At 32.5% G+C, this 16,791-nt stretch overlaps 1 protein-coding gene across 2 annotated transcripts in view; it reads left to right on the plus strand.

Annotated features, from left to right (window-relative positions):
- Positions 1-16,791, plus strand: part of KPNA5 (karyopherin subunit alpha 5) — a 60,773-nt gene that overhangs the window by 38,986 nt on the left and 4,996 nt on the right. For both annotated transcript variants that reach the window (XM_004044583.2, XM_019030160.3), the window contains 6 exons: positions 2,050-2,213; positions 4,232-4,310; positions 5,690-5,815; positions 6,444-6,571; positions 9,530-9,708; positions 12,062-12,294. In XM_004044583.2, coding sequence (XP_004044631.1) covers positions 2,050-2,213; positions 4,232-4,310; positions 5,690-5,815; positions 6,444-6,571; positions 9,530-9,708; positions 12,062-12,249 — 864 coding nt within the window. In that variant the 3' untranslated portion in view covers positions 12,250-12,294. The remainder of the gene's footprint in view (positions 1-2,049; positions 2,214-4,231; positions 4,311-5,689; positions 5,816-6,443; positions 6,572-9,529; positions 9,709-12,061; positions 12,295-16,791) is intronic.

Raw genomic sequence — 16,791 nt, forward strand, 5'->3', positions numbered from 1 at the left:
ATTGAGAATGCTAGTCACCTACCTTTGTAGTAGGGACCCAAAGTCTATCCTGCTTCTTATCAGATTTTTAATCTCTTCCTCTACTTTAGCACCGTTTCTCCTGCTGTCTGTGATACCTGGTTCCTCTGATTTCTAAGCATTTGGAGTTGATGGTGGGGAGATAAATTAGCTTTCCTCTTATTGGTAGTTCCCTCTCCTGGCATTAAGCTTCCACTTTTCTCCCCTCTTCTAAGTCGGTTACTGTTTCTTTGTTCACTTTTGTCTTTATATATTGTGGGCAGGATTATTAATGTCTACTGGCCTTTTCAAAGTTGATATTTGTATTTCTGTTTCTTTTCTTTTTTCCTGAGAAGATACTGGGGCAGAAATGTTTTTACTTTGCTCACTTAATACTGGAAATATGTATTAGTTCATTGTTTTTTAACTCAGCGAAAAGGTATATGTCAGCTATATTAATTTTTTTAAACATACTTTATATTTGCTTTAAAAACTCGATATTTGGCTGGGCGTGGCAGCTCATGCCTGTTATTCCAGCATTTTGGGAGGTTGAGGTGGGTGGATTGCTTTGAGCACAGGAGTTCTAGACCAGCCTAGGCAACATGGTGAAACCCTGTCTGTACAAAAATTAGCTGGGCATGGTGGCTCACACCTATGATCCCAGCTACTCAGGAGGCTGAGGCTGGTGGATTGCTTGAGCCCAGGAAGCAGAGGTTGCACTCCAGCCTGGGCAACAGAGTGAGACCCTGTCTCAAAAACAAAACAAAACAAAAAAAGAAAAACAAACCCTGATTTCTCTGTTCAAGGAAGAGGTGGTTGGCAAGGGTGGAAGCTTGATTGCTGGAGAAGGATCCAGTTGTGCTGATTTTATTTGCCCACTAACAGATAGACATACCTATTATGTAAGCTAACTGATTTGTGTACATGAGTCCTAGGGTCATCTTTAGATGGTAACTACTTTCAGAAAATGTAGTATATATTCTGATAATCTTGAAAATCATCTTTAGAGGACAGGCCCAGCAGAGATGGTAACTGCTTTCAGAAGAGGATAGTTTATATGCTGATAATCTTGAAAATGATCTTTAGAGGACAGGCCCAGCAGAGATGGTAACTGCTTTCAGAAGAGGATCGTTTATATACTGATATTCTTTAAAATAGGTGTAAAGAGAAGAGTCATCTAAAATATTAGAACATTTAAGAAAAATGTCATCACTTTTTATTTGTGAGATACATAACATATAACATAGTTCTTTTTTTTCGTTTTTTAGTAGAGATCGGGTTTCTCCATGTTGGTCAGGCTGGTGTCGAACTCCTGACCTCAAGTTATCTACCCGCCTCGGCCTCCCAAAGTGCTGAGATTACAGGTGTGAGCCACCGTGCCCAGCTTAACATAGTTCTTAACTGAGGAGAAAGACTAAGGGATATGTTAGGTTGCTTATTTTAAAAAAACAACTTTAAGGAACATAGCATCAATAGTGATCATGGGAATTAAAAAAAGCCAACATTTGAGTGCCTACTCTATGTCAGGCACTGTTCTTAGGTGCTACATGCCTTCTTATCAGTGTAATAGTTTATTAATGACTTCCACTTGAGTACCCTTCACAAATATTTTTGTGCTTTCTGTACCTTAGTTCCTCAAATGATTATTAGATTTATTTCCAGTTAAGTACATGTAATGAGTAAAGTGAGGCTCATTAAAGTTAGATTATATTCTGTGATCATCATATCAAACACTTAACTGGAACATTTGAACTTCTCAGTTTTGGTATGCTTTTTTTGTGGGGGTGTGTGTGATTTAGACACAGACAAGAGATCTCAAATATTTTACTGTTTTTTAAAACAAATTTAACTACACATCTTATTCAATATAACATAATAGTAGTCATAATCAGCTTCATATTCATACATCTGATTATAATTTTAAAACAATATAAATTTTCTGGTATTTTTATAACATTAAATTTTTGTTTTAAAATGAATTTCTATATTTTTCTAAGGAAACTTGGTTTTAAATAGAGAAAAAATTTAAATATGCTCTTTCTTCCCTTACAGGTTTCACCTTGCTTAAATGTCCTGTCACGACTGTTGTTTAGCAGTGACCCAGATGTGTTAGCAGACGTGTGTTGGGCCCTTTCTTATCTCTCCGATGGACCCAATGATAAAATTCAAGCAGTCATTGATTCTGGAGTCTGTCGAAGATTGGTGGAACTTTTGATGTAACTATAAATAATTTATGCTTAATAATTGTATGATTGAGATTAAAATTAGCAATTCAAGTAATAGCTTTGTAAATATCTCAAGAGTCACTGTCTTCAGGGAAAATTAAAAAGCTACTGACCCTACACTTAACAGAATAGCCATAATCCTAGAAAGTTGACCCTAAAATTTGGAACTTATGTCCTATAGTTGGGACTAATTATTTTGTAAATGAATTTCCTTAGTTTAATGTGATCTCTTTATGAATTAGATAAACTTAATTTAATAAGTATTTATGGAATGCCTGTTATCTGCTAAGGTGTTGTGTGAGACATTAATGAAGTATAGAACACAGTTTCTCCTCTCACAGAACAAATAATCTAGTTTATTATTCATTTTAATAATTAATTTGAGTAAAAGTCCATGTAGTGACAATCATTTAGTATTTCACCTCTATTAAAGATAACATGTTTCTCTTTGCTGGGCTGTTATAGCTGTTTTCCTTAAAAAGAACAGCTTTTCTATACAAAGAAGTTAAAAACGTTTAAGAAAACTTGTTTTAAAAAGATGTTGTAACTTCATAACTTCATCTTCTTACCTTCTTTAAAAAATGTATTATCTTCCTTCCTTTCTTCTTTTGTTGAGAAGCCGTTGTAGGCCCAAACAAGGTAGATGGCACAAAGATAGGTCTGATAAGGAGTTGGGGGTCCCAGCATGAGGATAGCATCAGAGGAGGGTGGGCATGCAGGTTCAGCATGGGGGATCAGGGCCCCAACTTGATAATGACACCCACTGGGGTGAGCAGATAAGCAGGCTGGAGCAGGACTTGGGGCCAGCACATCATGGGGTACCAGTCTGGCTGAGGTAAAAGATTGGCTGATATAGGGAGGTTAGGAAACTAGAAGCTATTTCCTGTTATCGGAGAATAGAGATAAAAGTATAGAAGAGGAGAAAGCCTGAATAATTTAATTATTTTAGATTAGAACTAGAAATATCAGTGTGAACTCATGGCTCTTAACATAGCTAGGTATAGAAATAAATATATACGTGTGTAGGTGTGTGTGTGTGCATCCTCTTGAAGGGCATGGGAACAGTAACACTTCTACATTAATAAGCTGAGGAAACTGAAGTTCAAATCGAAGTTTCTAAACACTACTCTCCATTGAAAGGAACCAAGATTGTTGGAGAAATGACTGGTTTCAGGACTGGGACTGAGAAAATGTAAGATGAATGCAGGAAGTAATGAGTGCTCAAGTAATGGACAGATGTCAAAAGGACGCAGAAGCCTATTTGAAGGGGTTCTCACTATCCAAACCTGGGACAGTTTGTGCTTTGAAATAAATTGCATTAATATATATTTTATTGAATAAAATATGAAACCCATAAGTCCACACTAAAGCATGTAGTTGGAATGATAGTATTAGAAATACATCACTGGTAATAATACTAATAATTACCAATACCTCAGATAATAAGCATCAAGAGATGCTAAAACCTAGTGGTAAAGTAGGTTAAGGAGTGGGATTTTGCATTATCTCAAAGTATTTTGTTGCAAAATATTAATTATATTAATTATAAATGGGAAAACAATAATGGTAAAATGGAAAAGTCTGGCAGACATCATCGTAATTAGTGACCAGAATTCAGTGCCAATATAATGGGAAAAAACAGATTGGGATATAATGAAAAGATTATAGCACTTATGATATCCCCCAGCCAAAGTATATAACCTGGGTCTTAATCATGAAAAACATTGGATAAACCCAAATAATGGGCTTACGATCTTCAAAAATGGCAAAATCATGAAAATTAAGGGAAGACTGAGAAACCATTCTGGAGAGACTGGAGAGACATGAAAACTGGCTGTAATGAACGATCCTGGATTAGATCCTTTGTTATAAAGATTATCAGAATAATTAGTAAAACTTCAATGGGATCTTTGGCTGAACACCCCGCAGGAGTTTGTAGTATTTTTGTAACTTCTGTGTAAATTTTAAATTCTTACTAGTATTTAGGTTCATGTTTTTATTATTTTTAGGCACAATGATTATAAAGTTGTATCACCTGCATTAAGGGCAGTTGGTAATATTGTGACTGGTGATGATATTCAAACACAGGTGAGTTCAAACTTGAGTATCATAAATTGTTAACATAAAGGACTTTAAAAAATTTATGTTTCATACAACTTGATTACATATTAATCAAGATTTTAGCATCACCATAATTGTGTGTGTGTCTGTATCTGTGTCTTGGAGGATGGTGAGATGTCAAAGAAGATGTGCTGTCAAGATTGACTCCAGCCAGATTTGGGTTACAATCTTTTTATTTATTTACTTATTTAGTTAGTTTAGTTAGAGACAGGTTATTGCTCTTTCTCCTAGGCTGGGGTGCAGTGGTGTGATCATGGCTCACTGCAGCCTTTACCTCCCTGGCTTAAGCAGTCCTCCTGGCTCAAGCAGTCCTCCTGCCTCAGCCTTCCAAGTAGTTGGGACCGCAGGTGTGCACCACCACACCTGGCTAATTTATTTATTTATTTATTTTTTAGGGACAGGGTCTTGCTATGTTGCCCAGGTTGGTCTCAAATTCCTGAGCTCAAGTGATCCTCCTGCTTTGGCCTCTCAAAGCGTTAGACTTACAGGCATGAGCCACTATGTCCAGCACAATCTTTCTTGAAGATAGAAACTTAAATTATTTAACATGTTAGATTCTCCTTTGTTTACCGCCTTACAGTGTATTTTTTATTCTAACCTACATATTTTCTTTCAGTTTTATCCTTTTAAAGGCCTATTTGGATACTAATCATAGTTATTAAACAGTTGCTCTTTAGTAATTGACAGTTATTCATTTAATATAGCTCTTGAAATGAAAATGCCATTCTAGACATATACTGTAATTTTCAGTTGGATTTCCAGTGCACTGCTCCACACTTCTTCACCAGATGAATTTAATGTAAATCATTGGAGTATTTTGAATATAGGAACATAATTAATCTTGCAATGGAATAAAGAATGTAAAGGGACAATGCAGAATATACTTGTTTACAGAAGAAAAGTAAGATAGTAAAAATTTTTATGAAGCCAATTGATTCTACATGCTGTTTTTAATGGTTGTAGAATTGGATTTTCTCAGACTGTATGATATATATATTTTTTTCACCAATTCATTTGGCAAAGCTAGAGGTTGGATCCTGACCTCGGTCACCAAATCTTTTTTCAGTTTTATCAGTTGAACTCTGAGAACATTTGTAAATATGAAGGATACACCTCTGATTTTCATTTTATTGGGTTGAGAACAGGACACTTCCTTATAGTGGCAGGAGACTAGGTTTATCAATAGCAGACGTGTAGAAGACAGCAAGTTTTACTTTGGGAGGAATTTCTCCTTTCTTAATTTCATTTTCTAGAATGGGTTTTGTACATCTAAATAATTCATTAGTAGATTTTCATATAGGTTATTTACTATAAAACTTTTTGTTTCCATTTCTAACTTGTTTTAGGTAATTTTGAATTGTTCTGCATTACCCTGTCTCTTACATTTATTGAGTAGCCCAAAGGAGTCAATTAGAAAAGAAGCCTGCTGGACTGTTTCTAACATCACTGCTGGAAATAGAGCTCAGATTCAGGTAACTACCCTTCAGATCTGAGAGTAGAACAGCAAGGTCTAAGAAGCCAGTTTGGACAAAAGTTAACACTTTTACTAAAAAAGATTCCTTTTTAAAAAGATACAGAAAAAGTATTTTAAAGAACATGGCCTTTCCTCCTCTAAAATAATAACATTTACTTGTAGTATTCTAGTGAAGAACATCAAGTGTGTGTGTGTGTGTGTGTGTGTGTGTGTGTCTAGCACGGTGCCTGACACATAATGGTTTGTCTTTAGAAAGATATTTTTTTGCATTAGTTTTAAATAAGTTATGCAATAATCTTCCTCTCAAAGCTTTTAATGATTTATTAGGGTTCTATCAAGCTTCTTGCGTCAGTGATTACTTATCCATTTCGATCAGTCACATGGCTTGTGCTTTATCATCTCTAAAATTTATATTTTGCTATTCTCCAGTTTTTAAAAAGCTAATTTCCTATGTAAAAAGAAAAATATTTGAAAAGTTTGCTGACAGAATAGAAATTAAAAATTTATTTTAATGTCAAGGTTCCAAAAACCTTGACATTTTGAAGCCATTGAGTTTCAAGATTTTTTTTACTGGTAATATTTTAGAAACAGTATTTGTACTGATTATATATTTTTCCCCCTCTCAGGCTGTTATAGATGCAAATATTTTTCCTGTTTTGATTGAGATTCTTCAGAAAGCGGAGTTTCGTACCAGAAAAGAAGCAGCTTGGGCTATAACTAATGCAACATCAGGAGGTACTCCAGAGCAAATAAGGTATGATATAAACTTCTTAATTGTTTTTTACATGTAAATGAGACAAAAGTTGAAATAAAACATATTTTAATTTACTGATGGAACTAAAATATTATTTCTAAGTCAGTTTGATAATATGAAATGACAGCATGTTTTATGTCAGTTACTCATTCACAATTTTTTTTTTTTCCCATTTAACGTGTAATTAACATCATTCTCCTTGATAGGCTGCTTAAGAAAAATCAGAGATTAAAAATCCAAACGGGAACGATCTATGTTAATTTGCAGAGTACACTGTCATGGGCATTAAATATTTTTTAATCACAAAAATATAGCTTTATTATATAGAAATGGCTAATAAATTTGAATATCCACTTACTTTAAATAAAATTGAAATAGACTGTTTATATGGTGATGTTCTGTTCCTCATTGATTGTTAGCCTTGTCTATGGATAGTATCTTACTTTTATTTTTCTATACTAGTTACCTTTTTTTAATATTAGCTTTTTGAGTCTAGGCTTTTTAAATTTATTTATTCTGCTGACCATGTAAATAATAGGTGCATGGGCTTTTAAGTCAGCCTGATTTCAAATCCTGCTCCTTCAGTAAAAGTTGTGTGGTCTTGACAAAGTCATTTAACCCCTCTAATCTAGTTTCTTCATTTTAAAAAATGAGTTCCAGTAATGAATAGTAATGGTAGTGTAGTCAGCCTTCCATATCCTTGGGTTTTGCATCTGTGGATTCAACCACCTGCAGGTCAAAAATATTAAAAAAGGAAAAGACAGTAAAAAATGCCAGTACAACACTATAAAATAATGTAAATTTAAAAACACAATACAACAATTAGTAACATCATAGCAATTTCATTGTTTTAGGTATTATAAGTAATCTAAAGATAATTTCAAATACTTGGAAAGATATGCGTAGGTTGTATGCAAATACTATGCCATTTTATATAAAGGAATTGAGCATCTGTGGATTTTGGTATTGAGAGGAAGGGTGTCTTGGAACCAATCTCCGATGAAACTGAGGGACTGTATCTTGATAGTTAAGTGAAATTTATGTCTTTGAAGTGTCAGCACAGTGCCTAAACATATTATTAATAACTAATAGATAATTAAGAATAGCTACTGTTATTATTTGTAATCATCATAATTTTTATTATCAGTATTGATTCCTGAATCTCTTTTTATCATGTACTTTCACTCTTTTTTATCTCCCATAGCAAAGTTTCACTTACACCTCTACTAAAAGCTTCTACAGAATCGTCTTGTTCGGAGGATCCCTCCATGAAACTAGACTTCTTAGAAAATATTTTCTAATGCATATTTGATTTATTTTTCAATTTATAAAACAAGTCAAACTACAGTGCTATTTTATAAATCACATAATTTTGAAATCTACCTATTGTGAAATTGTTGTCTTTTATTGCCTTTATTTGTAGTATTATCTTGCTCTCTCAAATTTGTATAGCTGTATATTGGTAGCATCTGTCTCTGCCTTTTATTTTCTATTCTATCTCTTTGCTTTCATCAGTATTTCCACTTTGTGTCATGGATACAAGCAGTAATAAATGAAGACCCTTCCTTTGTTCTATTTTGTATTTTTTTAATGTTGATGTTATTTTTATTTTATTTGGGCTGCAAGTTTGTTCACCTGCAAATAGTTGTATTTTTTCAATTAATTTTCGTGGTTATATCTATTCTGTATATTATTGCTTTAATTTATTAGTATGGATTAAGTATCCAAACTGAGATAATTATTTTTCTAACAACTTTTATCATTTCATTAAGTCTGCATATATGGGAAAAGACCTCTTGATCTCAGATTAAGTGATGCATCCATACCACTAGTTGAGTGCCTACTATTGCCAGTTATTGTGCTAAGTAAGTCATTTCAGTTATTGAGCACCAGCAATGTGTCTGGTACTTTCATGTATTTTATCTCCTGTAATCTCTTAACTGTGAGGCAGTTATTCATTCAACAGATATTTTTGATCAATTACAGTACAGTATAGGGCAAATGAGTGCTCTGGTGAAGGTATATACATCTTTTTTTTTAAGAGGGACAGAAACTTTTATTAAATGTCTATTGTGTTCTTACAACAACTCTCTGAAGTTGGTACTATTATTATTCCCATTTTTAAGATGGGGAAACTGAGACACAGTAATTGCTCAAGGTCACACAACTAATAAGGAGTGGAATTGGGACTTGAAGGCACACAGCTTGGCTTCATAGTATGTTTTTAACCTTTGTACTTAATATGGACTTTTTGCCAAGTGAACAAATCAGTTACTTCATTTACATTATAGAGTACAGAAAACCAGCCAATAACTAGAAAAGGACACGCATTCAGAAATTAAAGAATTTTTTTGTGAATATTATTTATGAACATTATTCACAAGAGAGCCTGTTTTGTTCCTACAGGCCTTCTATCCTTCTGAAACACAGTATATGTTTCAGAACATTAGCTGTGATTGTTTTTATGGGAAATTTTCTCAAGTTTAATTTAGATGTCTCTTCTTTCTTTCCATTTCTGTCTACCCCCATATGACCTCCGTGTGTGTGTGTGTGTGTGTGTGTGTGTGTGTGTGTGTGTGTCTGTGTGTGTCTGTGTGTAGGCTTGCCTTTAAAAAAAAAAAAAAAAAACCTTTCGAACCTACGTTTAATGCTCAGATGAGCAACATGACCATGAAAAACAGGCCGTAGTACCAGTTTGTGTCTGTATTTTGTAGTCTTTGCAAGACCATTTATTGCTAATTATGTTAAATTAGAGAATAGGTGAGTAAAGAAAATTTTAAGTTTCCTATGTGAGAATTTAAATGTGTGTAATGTTTGCATTTGTATAGGAATACTTTTTCTTAATTGCTTATGTAACATTTCACTATGAAAAATACTTTTGTGTCATTGTTACAAACAGTACTTAAGTCTTTTTAAATCTTTTTTTCCCTGTTTCTTCTCTTTTAAATTAATCTGAAGGTATTTGGTAGCTTTAGGCTGCATTAAACCACTTTGTGATCTTTTGACTGTTATGGACTCCAAAATAGTCCAAGTGGCTTTAAATGGACTTGAAAATATTTTACGTCTTGGAGAACAAGAATCTAAGCAGAATGGAATAGGCATTAATCCATACTGTGCTCTCATTGAAGAAGCATATGGTAAGCAATCAGTTAAAAATTTGCAATTATAGTCAGTTCTTAACTATCTGTCATAGATACTTTCCCCTTCCAGTTCCCTACAATTTTTTTGTTGTAAAAGCAGTGTGTATTTTTTTAAGTTTTAAAATGTCACCCGTAATTTTATTACCCTAACAATTTATTTTTATTATTTACCTTTTTTTAACATTGTCTTTATGCACAAATACTTTACATTGACTTAATTGTATTGTATGTATAGTTTTATGTTCTACTTTTTAACATTTTGGAGAAATTTTACATTTCTACATAATTTTTATTATAATGGCCACATAATGTTATGTATATACTATATATATATATATAAATATGTAATTTTTTTTTTTTTTTTTGAGACACAGTTTTACTCCGTCTCCCAGGCTGGAGTGTGGTGGTGTGGTCTTGGCTCACTGAAACCTCCACCTCCCATGTTCAAGCAATTCATTTGCCTCAGCCTCCCGAGTAGCTGGGATTACAGGTGCATGCCACCATGCCCGGCTGATTTTTGTATTTTTAGTAGAGACGGGGTCTCTCCATGTTGGCTAGACTGGTCTCGAGCTCCTGGCCTCAAGTGATCCAGCCACCTCAACCTCCCAAAGTGCTAGGATTACAGATATGAGCCACCATGTCTGGCCATAATGCTACATATTGAGTCAGGTTTTAGCCATTTGAATGGAAGTTTAACCATAACCTGTTGTTGACCATTAGTTTGTTCCCAGTTTATCACTTTATGTATACCAAAATAAGCATCTTTCTGTGTATACGTTTATTTCTTTTATGGAATTAATATCTGGGGATAAATTTTCAGGAATACAGTTGCTGAGTCTTAGGGCACTGACTTCTTTTTAAGCTTTTGATGTCTTCTCATTTTGTTTTCCAAAGGCCTGTTGCTGACAGTGTCATTGGCATTGTATGAATCTATTCTACAACCTCATACTTGTTTTGTTTATTTTGCGGACTCAGCAGATGTAAAATAGTACACCAAGTTGCTTTTATGTACATTTTTTGGTTTATTTCCTATAGATAGTAGTATGTATTTTTCATGAGTTAGTCTGTGTCCTTATCCAAATTGCATATTTATTGTATTTTGTCTGGTTATCTATTTGACTTTTTTTTTTGGTAAAAATTTGAATTTTATTTTATAGTAGTTTATTTTGATATGACTTTTTCCTCGGTCTATTTTTTTTTTCAGATCATCCATTGAACACATTCTTTTATTTTAATAAAACATACCATGTTCATTTATGTTTAAATAATTCAGTCTAATTTTCTATTCTTTCAAAGTTTACAAAGTCATTACCTCCACAGAGATTTGATGAAAATTAATTTTTTTATTTGCCAAGTTTTAAAAATTGGGTTCTTAAAACATTTAATCATATGGAATTTATTTTAGATAAGGCATGAATCTAAATTGATTTTCTTTTATTTGCATTAAATATTCACTTTTCTGTATTAAGTCCTCTTACATTGTATGGCTGTTATTTTTGATTCTTAAAGCCCATGATATCACTTTGTCTTTCTTTCAAATTATGTAACATCACTGGATAAGACATTACATGAATACAAGATATTAGTCACTGATTTAAGAATATTGTCTTACTACAGTCATTATTTTGACCCCAAGTTAGACTAGGGTTTGAGTTATTCTGTGATTGTGTATAGGTAGGACTGCTTTGCTGCTTTTTTTTCTGTGATAATCTGATTGAAGTCGTTTATCTGTAATTAAATGAAATGTATTTTCAGCACTACCCAGACTTACGTGTAGAGCTTTTTCTGATAAGCAGTAAAATCGATTGCTATAGATTCTTCTCATCGTTTCAAAATGAGGCCTTTCAGTTTCAATTGTAGATTGTAATTCTTTTAAATCGCACAACAGCCATATGTTTTTTATTGTATGGGTTTGCAAATTTTACACATTTATTTCATAGTGATATTCTCTGGCTCAGCGTGTTTTATTTTCTTCATTTAATTTGTTTTGTTGCTCTCCCTTATTGGGCTTTGTTAATTACTCTAGAAAGGACCTGTGGAGTTAATCTAAAACTGCCATTTTACAGTTGAGAAACAGAAGAACTAAACTTACCTGGCCAAGATCACACACCTAGCAGGGTGGTGTCTGTGATCTTACTCCCAGGCCTATGGTCCTTCTTCATATCACACTGCTACATACTCTCATTCTTGAAGTATAAATCGTAAGTGATGGCTATCGATATGTGCAACAATTAGATTAAAATAGTCCCGTTGCCAGTGAGGTGATAGATGATGTTCATTTATTATTTTGATTTAAACATATACTGAAATTGTAGTAACAGTTTGTTTATATATATACTTTGTATAACAGGTCTGGATAAAATTGAGTTTTTGCAAAGCCATGAAAATCAGGAAATTTACCAGAAGGCATTTGATCTGATTGAACATTACTTTGGTGTAGAAGAAGATGACCCCAGCATTGTACCTCAGGTGGATGAAAACCAACAACAGTTTATATTTCAGCAGCAGGAAGCACCAATGGATGGATTTCAACTTTAACTTACTGGAGGAAAAAAAATTTGTGGCTAAAAAGGGTAGCTTCAGGTAACTCCTCTTTGTTGCCAATGTCAGTAAGAATGTTTGTTTTTTTACATAGAACAGTAAAGAGAATTTGATGCACTTTTAGAAAGCAAAATGAAACAAAAATTTCCATTCAGATGCAACCTTTCATTGTAGTTTGTTGTTGTTTTAGTTTTGTTGTTGTGCCTGTATTTATATCTTCTATTGTTTGGATTTTTGTATCTATTTGTGAATAATTGAATATGCAATTATTTAGTAATTTAAGCTTGAAAAGGAGAATTTTCGTGAAGCATTACTTAGTAATTCTGAATTTTTTCAAGCATTCTTGGAAACTGCACATTAGCAGTAAACCTATTGATAATTGCATTTTGGCAGTAAGTCTTACACATCCAATCTCTACTAAATCTACCTCTCTCTTGAAGCAGAAATAAAAACAAAAAAGCTTCAGAAGCATGAAATAATGCAAATGCTAAATTAGAATGTGAAAATATTTATTACCTTAAATTATACATATCACTGTGCTGTAGGTTATACTTTGCAAAAAATTGCAACAGAAAACCTATAAAATTTATTTATAAAACAGAAGAAATATTGTACTGATAATCCATTAAAATGTGGCAATTGTGAAGGGAGAAGCTGTTTTTCATGTTGAACACATTAAAAAGATTACAAAATGTTTAAATATTTCTGTTTTTAACATATAAGTGCTATGTATATTAGTATATTTTGTATTTCAACCAAATATGCTACCATTTTTGAAATAGTGTTTCATTGTTTTTCACTCATTGTTTTAAAGAGCATCATGACAGATGTCATCATGAATCTAAAGTAGTGCTGCATATCTAAAATAATAACTAATTATTTCTCTGATTTTTCAGAGCAGTAATTGAAAAGTTTCATTTTCTATATAATAGTACTAGTTTAAGTTTAAGTACAAGTACAAGTTTAGGTACTCGAATGACAAAATTACCCTGAAGAAATAACCTTATTATGTGTTAAATTGTATTAAATGCATTTAACATTTGGATGCTAAATGATAATGAAAACTGCTAAAGATTCTTTAATATGGTTCAAATCTATAATAGACTTTTTTCTTTTAGTAATACTCAGAGGGTCATACTGCTGCTTGTTATGAATCATAGATTACATTCATGTCAGATTGGTCAATACGTATGTTTTATGATTTAACAGCAAAAACCTCTTCAAACTGAAAATTTGAAAGAAAGGTTTCAATAGAAAAATTACATATATTTATTTATACATATATATGTGTGTGTGTTACTCTCACAGTTCAACTACTGTTGAACTCAATCTTTTAATTTATAGTTATACGTAGGCTATTTATGTGTCCAATTGTATACCTAGAATACTTACTTAAAACTTAGTTTACAACTCTTTTTAAGATGAGAACTAAGGCAATTTTGATATGATTCATGGTCTATTCTTTAAAAAAAGATTTCACTTATGATAGTATTTGTAATGTTTCTGCTGGAAATCAGAGGCACGTTCCAAGAGGAAAATGTATATAGGAGTACTTTTAAAGAATATGTCACTTTGTAAATTACATATCATGAAACTAAGCTTTTGACAAGATACTTAAAACCTACAGCTGTAAAATACAGGTTTAAATGGTGTTCGTAATGCTGAGTGCATCTGCCAGCCCTTTTTTATTATTAAGTAGAAGATTGTATCTGTGCCCCTTTTTTCGTAGTGGAAGGTATATAGCCGAGTATAAAATGGTTTTCTTTTGCATTATCTGTATTCAAAAAACAGGGTAGTTATATTAAAGCTTACCAAATTGATGGTGAATTTATCAGATTAACCTTTTTGTGGTGCAGATGGTTCTAAGTATCAGGTGACAGGGTATTCTACTCTTTCTAGTCAATTAAAATTGATAATGCAGCATGATTCATAAACTAACCAGCTGTGCCTCCTTTTATTTTGAGGACCCTGTAGTCACTATAATAAATTTCTAAGCCAAATTTTTCAAACAAGATAGTTCTTATAGAAGGAGAAATAATAAATATGTGTGTGTTGATGCATGCACACAGAATGACCTGTGAAAGGAAACTTAAATTTTGCCGGTAAAACAAACATATCTCTACAGACTGTGATTATACTTCATAAGCATTTAAATACAGTTTTATTTATTTCCTTAAATATATTACTTGGGTAATTAATTTTAGATTTGATTGCAAAGAGCACTGTATAGCAGTTGGGACCAGCTCTTGGCTTGGCTTGGCTTGGCTTATTGTTATGAGTTTATTGGATCAAGACTAACAAATAACTTTGTGATGAAAATTCTTCAAAATATAGCTACTCTTTTCAAGTATACCATTTAAAATATTTCATCAGGCAGAGCCCTGACCAGGAAAAAAAAAAAAAAGAAAGAAAAGAAAAAAATAAATAAAATGCTCCAAAAAGTGTTTTCAGTAGTCTTCACTGGCCCTTGTGGGAGGAAAAATACTTTTTTAACTTGCTTTTCTAAGATTTGTTATATTTAAATCCAAGAGAAACTATGCCAAAAAAAAGTGTTATAAAGAGGAATGCATGTAGCATTAATGCAAATATCAAGAAAATACTTGAAAGAGTCCTTTTCATTTATTTAATTAAATTTGGTGTTTTATTTTGTCTGAATCTGAATTTCTCCTGTTTAATCTATGCAATTATGCTTGTTTTATATTTATAAGCACTTGACTCACTGGGTGTGGTCTTTTTACTGTGTTTTATTTCAAAATGTTGTTTTAAGTGATAGTGTCCTTAAATTTTAGTGTCATTTGGTCAACTTACTGGTAACACCAGAACAAGAAAGCAAAAAAGTAATAAATTCTGCTGGCACAGAACTAACATATCATTTGGTAACTGTAAAACCTATTTGCAGTTAAAGGTTGATTTATTGGATAAAGGACTAAAAGAAGCATATATTACCTTTGCCTTTATATTTTTTCTTCTTTTAAGAAGGAGCATTATGGAAAAATAAATATAAAGTCTTAGTGAATTTTTGTTGTGGTTCTCAATTCAGCAATCTACTGGCTGCTTGCGAAACTGTGAAATCAAATTGTTCTTAACCTTTATTCAGTTTAGTTTATAGCATTACTGTTTTATGAAATGTGACATTTTAGGAGCCAATATAATAGAGCTCTAAAAGGATAGTGTATCTTTAAATTCTGACTGGGGAGTAAGAAGAGAAGATATTCTTACCCTACTAAATAAACCAACTTTTGAGTAGTATGCAATATTATGAAATGTTACAACACTATATTAAAAATAATAAAATATTTTAAAATTGCATTTATATAAATGTGTCCATTTCATTTTTTCTTAAGATTGTTGTTTCCTAACAGAACAAAGACAGATGCTATTATTGGTTAAAAATCCATTTACTTTCTAAAACTAACAAAGGAGAAAAAATAGAATTATAAAAAATAGCTAATCCAAAACTAGACAGAAAAAGAGAAAAAACAAATGAAGATGGAACAAATAGCAAGAAAGATCAAACTCAGTTATATCAGTAGTCACAGTAATTACTAATGATTTAAACATGCCAATTAAAGTGCAGCGGTTATCAGTTTTAATAAAAAAGTAAGGCCGTATTTTGCCTCTAAGAAAATGTTTTCAAGAAGCAAATTGGTGAAAAGTAAAAGGATGGAAAAAAGATACACCATGCTATCACAAATCAAAAGTAAGTTGGGGTGGCCATATAATGCATATAAAGGTGCATTTCAGAGCAAGGAATATTTATTGCTGGAGATAAAGAGGGTCATTTGATAAAGGGATCAATTCATGATAGTCAAAATGTAGAAACAAATGTTCATCAGCCAATTGATAAATAAAATGTTATATTCATAAAATGGGATATTACTCAGTAATAAAATGAAATATGGATATATGGTACAACATGGATGAACATTGAAAACATTAGGCTAAGTGAAAGAAACCAGATTCCATTTATATGAAATGTTCGGAATAGACAAATCTATAGAAACAGAAATAAATTAGTATCTAGGACTGGGGAAAGTTGGAAATGGGAGGTGACTGGGTACAAAGTTTCTTCTTTGGGCAATAAAAATAGGATTTTCTAATAAATTCATAGAGATGTGCTGCCATCACCATAAGCAAAAGTTCACTTTTTTGCTGGCACTAGCCATATTTCAAGTGCTCAGTAGGGAGTGCAGGGCTACAGTATGTTTTTTAAATCATGTGAGAGTAACACAAAGTTTTAAATGCATATTTTACACCCCAAAGCAACCAATTCTTGTTCTTGGAGTTAGCTGAGCTTCCTAGGATCCATGGATTTATAGTTTTCATCAAATTTGGAAACACAGCAATTATTTAAACATTTTTTCATTTCCAATTCCGCTTATATTAGTCTGCCTGAAATACTCACACAGTTTATTAATGCTTTGCTCATTTTTGGTTATTTTTCATTTTGTATAGTTTTCATTGTTTCGTCTTCAAGGTCACTAATCTTGTCTTCTGCTGTGTCTAATCTCTTAATTCCATTAGTGTATTTTTTATGTC

Source organism: Gorilla gorilla, chromosome 5 (assembly GCF_029281585.2).
Source record: "Gorilla gorilla gorilla isolate KB3781 chromosome 5, NHGRI_mGorGor1-v2.1_pri, whole genome shotgun sequence".
NCBI lineage: Eukaryota > Metazoa > Chordata > Mammalia > Primates > Hominidae > Gorilla > Gorilla gorilla.